A 4,364-nucleotide genomic window follows, 5' to 3' on the forward strand; every position below is an offset into this window, starting at 1 on the left:
CTGGCTTTATTAATGTAATACAATGTCTTTTTAATTCATCTTTCATTTCAATTAAAAATAACAACATTAGTGGAGAACAAAATAAAGACAACCACAAATAAAACAACAACACAGAAAACAAATAAAAACATAACTAAGAGATTACAACCAATAAGACAATATCATCTGGTCATAGCATCATCATAAAGACACCAACGTCATTTTTCACAGGAACGAGTTACTCCATTTGGGCCGGACACCATAACTTGCCAGTTGATTCTCCTTATCTTTTCATCGTTAGAGAATGGTTCTGTCTAGCCAGTGGATCAAGTGCCTTTAAAGATTCTCAAATGTCTGCATGTTCCAGAGTTTGATCATCAACAGAGGCTTTGTTGCCGAAAAAAATAGTGTTGCATCTCTCTTCATAACCGGGAAGGTTGGAAAGGTGCCTGAAGATATCTTCAAGATTTAAAAGAAGATTTTGATTGTAACTGATGTGAGTACAAATGAGTAAAACATTCTTATTTATATACAACGAAAAATTAATAAAATATATGCGCTCGGCCATCCATTGGCCGAGCCTACGCATGCATGCATCTTCTTTATGCGCTCGTCCATGCTATGGCATTTTGGTATACTCGTTTCAGCGAATCGACCATTGAAGCACCGACCATATTATATTATATTAATTCATTTAATAAATATATCTTATTAATTTATTAAAAAACAAATATAAAATTTAAAAATAATAATTAAAATGTTATAAATAAAAAAAATATTAAAATAATAATTAAAAAATCATATTAAATTCAATTATGAATTAAAACAATTAATAAATAATAATTATTAATCAAAATATTATTTATTATAATTTAAAAAAAAACAAAAAACAAAAAAAAGCCTTTATAGGGTCGGTCGGCCATACCTTAGCCGAACTCCAAAGAATTTTTTTTTTCATTAGGTCGTCCATTGTATGGACGAACCCTAACTAAAAAGGGAGCACTTTAAAAATTTATTTTCATAGTGTGGCATATTGTATTTACTATTTCAAAGCGTGGGGAGATGGGTAAAAAAATGAACCCGTACCTATAAATAAATTCCGTTAACTTAAAAACATTTTATTTACTATCAATTTTATAAAATTATTCAAAATTAATTTTTGCCGCCACAATAAATAAGTGTACAAAGTCTATGTGTTTCTTTTTAAATCGATGAGAAGTTTAAATCACTCCCGGAGCAATAAACTAGAAAAAATACTATTCTCTTTTGCTCTCATAAAAAGTGTTTCATTTATATTTTTTTCTATCTTAAAATAATTGTCCATTTACAATATCAATGCAATAATTATTATTATTTTTCCATTACTATACCCTTATATCAATGCAACAATTATTACTGTATTATTTTTCCATTACTATACCCTTATTTATTAGTTTTCATTTAATAAGAGTATCCTAGTAATTGATATTAATTTTATTATCAAAAACAGATCTAATTATTTTTCTAAAAAAATCACACATTGTTTGAATAAGATAGACCGTAACAGAAAAAAGGTAATGCTAACTTGTATCCTAAGGATACAAGTTAAAAACTAAATAAAAAAATGTTATCTTGAAAATTATATAAAATTAATATTTAAATTATTTTTTCAAGTACAAATTTTTTATAAATGAGTTTCTTACTAAATCATAAAACATATTTAGCATTGCCATAACAAAAAAGGGATACGGCTAACCAAAACACGATTAGCATAGCATGAGCAATAAAAATGGTTGAGTTTAGAGTATCATTCTTGTATGCCGTGTTTATTCATAATCATCATTACGTGATATCCCCCAATCCCAAAACCATCCCATCACACGCCTAACACACACATCCTTCTATCATCACCTTTTGCCTCCTCACTTTCTCTCCATCTTCTCAAAACCCATAATGACTCCAAACCCTTACATAATCTTCCTCTATCTCCACCAACACCACTATTTCACCAAAACCCTTCCCATTCCCTATCCCATCACAATGCAACCACTAGTTTCAAACCTCAACCCAAACGCCCAACCCTTCTTTCCACAAAACACTAACAACTCCCATAACCACCAACAACAACACAAGCTTATACCAAAACGAACTACGAAAACCTCTCGTCGTCGTGGAAATGTTACTCAGTTTCCCAACACCATTGATGAAGTTCAAGCATCACGCATTACCACTGTAATGATTCGCCACATTCCTAACCAACTCAGGTAACTAATATTGATTTTACCGGTGTTTTGGTGTTCACTGCTATTTTCATTCGCAAACTTTTCTATGGAAAATTTCCAGGTTCGGTGATTTGTTACATCTTCTTGACGAACATTGCTATGAGATCAACAAGTCCGTTGATGATCCTGCTGATTGGTCCAAGTTCGATTTTCTATACTTACCGATGGATTACAAGTAAAGAACATTCTAGAATTTGTTCGGTTTTTTTAATTCATGTTGATAGTGTTGATTTATTGTTATGTTTGGTTTATTATAGGAAGCATGCAATGGAGAGAAGAATGTCGAATTTGGGATATGCGTTTGTGAACTTTACAACACCTTCTGCTGCATTTAAGTTTTACAAACAGTTTCAAGGATTTGAGTGGAGTGTGACAGAGAATCGGAAGATCTGTGAAATTAATGCAGCTCATGTTCAAGTATGTTTGTTACTATTCCTTTTATTCTCTCAAGATCTTGTTTGAATTACTTTTTGTTTTTCATTTTTAGAGTTTGTTTTTATAGCACAAAATGTTTATCAATAAATTTGCATAAACTATTTTTATTATAAAAAATTTAATATATTTTTTTTATAATTATAAGTTTAAATAAGTTTTAAAAAAATGTTATTAACCGTAGTTTTGGTATCATAAAATTTATGTTAGTAAGTGAATTCAAATTAACTATGGTTTAAAATTGCGGTCCAGAATGCTCGTAGGTAAATCGATTGCTGTCATTACGATTGTTGTGACGTGTAATGTGGTCGGTGTAGTGTTGATTTTTGATTTTAGAGTTTTGAGTTATTGATTTTTTGATGAAAATATCTAAACAAATATGGGCCAAATTGTTTGACCAAAGTTCATAATATGGTCACACATGGATTTTAAATCTCATTACATTTAGAGTCTAATATGATTGTGGAGACTGTCACATCAATATCGAGTAGCTTTTAGATGGTTCAGGATACTACCGCATCAACAATATTGAGTAGCTTTTAGGTGATTCCGGATACTACCGCATCAACAATATATTTAAAACCCTTTTGAAAGGAACACTACTTGGTTTAAGTTTTCCAACATTATCTCACCTCAATTTTCTCAAAATAGCTCTTGTTTATTTTTGGCAGGGAAGAGATAAGTTGGAGAGAATTTTCTGTCAAAAAGTATTCCGAAGCAATAGCCACAAATTCCGTCCTATTGTATTCTATAAAGGGCGTGATGGTTTCAATCGCAGAATGAAGGGAACCCCTTTGGGAATACATGTAAGAGGATTACCTTTCACTTGAACACATGCAGGATGCTTCTTTCTAAGTATTTGATTTAGGTTTCATCCAAGTTGTAGTAGTGCTAACTAAGAGCTTTGTTGTTTTAAATGTGTAAATATATAATACCCATGTTTTCATTCTCTCCCTAGAATTATGCTACAAATTAAATCTGGGGTGAATTGGAAACATGGGTTTAGTAAGAATGGATCTGTTGATGATGACTTGGTTTCTATCTTCTCGGTGCCTATTGTTAATTGTACTACAGTTCTTGTGGTATTTCTTTCAAATATTTCGGTTGTGGTTGGTTAATAATAGTGCTTTGTGGTTTTGTATTAATATTCAGCTGTCTGTCACTTGTGAATATGATTGTATTGGGTAATTGACATGAGATGAGTTCATATCCACTAAAAAAAATTGTTTTAGGGCATATTTCAATTTGGCTTATTTGAGTTTATCTAATATTTCGGTTGTGGTTAATTATAGTGCTGTGTGGTTTTTTGTGTTAATATGATTGATTGTGTTTGGGTTATTTGCAATTATAAAATATGATAATGAGTTGGGTAACGAGGAAACTAGTATCTATCTTAAATCCTCCTCCAAATCCATCTCGTTTATTTCATTATGTGTTTTATTATTTAGTTTTGATAATTTAAAATATTAAACATGTGATCAATATTTATATATTTTAATTTGTATTTATTATTTAAAATATTTGAAATGAATATATGAAATTTTTTGAAATTGTTTTATTTTATTATTTGTAATGTAATTTGATTTTGTAAAAAATAAATATTTTTAAAGAATTGATTTTACTAAATAGATGGTGATAGGGTGGAAATATCTGAATCCAATCTGAATTAGTTTGAGGTAAGTTTGTAATATA

General features: G+C 30.1%; 1 protein-coding gene across 1 annotated transcript; it reads left to right on the top strand.

Annotated features, from left to right (window-relative positions):
- Positions 1 to 1,699: 1,699 nt before the first annotated feature.
- Positions 1,700 to 3,847, top strand: LOC131617240 (protein terminal ear1 homolog). The gene is made up of 4 exons (XM_058888574.1): positions 1,700 to 2,222; positions 2,302 to 2,415; positions 2,498 to 2,657; positions 3,344 to 3,847. The coding sequence occupies exons 1-4, from the start codon at positions 1,912 to 1,914 to the stop codon at positions 3,500 to 3,502; spliced, it is 744 nt and encodes a 247-aa protein (XP_058744557.1). The 5' UTR covers positions 1,700 to 1,911; the 3' UTR covers positions 3,503 to 3,847.
- Positions 3,848 to 4,364: the final 517 nt, after the last annotated feature.

Source organism: Vicia villosa, linkage group LG7, assembly GCF_029867415.1.
Source record: "Vicia villosa cultivar HV-30 ecotype Madison, WI linkage group LG7, Vvil1.0, whole genome shotgun sequence".
Lineage (NCBI taxonomy): Eukaryota > Viridiplantae > Streptophyta > Magnoliopsida > Fabales > Fabaceae > Vicia > Vicia villosa.

Coding starts and splice junctions, on each gene's coding strand:
- LOC131617240 (XM_058888574.1), top strand. CDS start 1,912: ATGACTCCAAACCCTTACATAATCTTCCTCTATCTCCACCAACACCAC. Junction 2,223..2,301: donor CACATTCCTAACCAACTCAG/GTAACTAATATT, acceptor GAAAATTTCCAG/GTTCGGTGATTTGTTACATC. Junction 2,416..2,497: donor TACTTACCGATGGATTACAA/GTAAAGAACATT, acceptor GGTTTATTATAG/GAAGCATGCAATGGAGAGAA.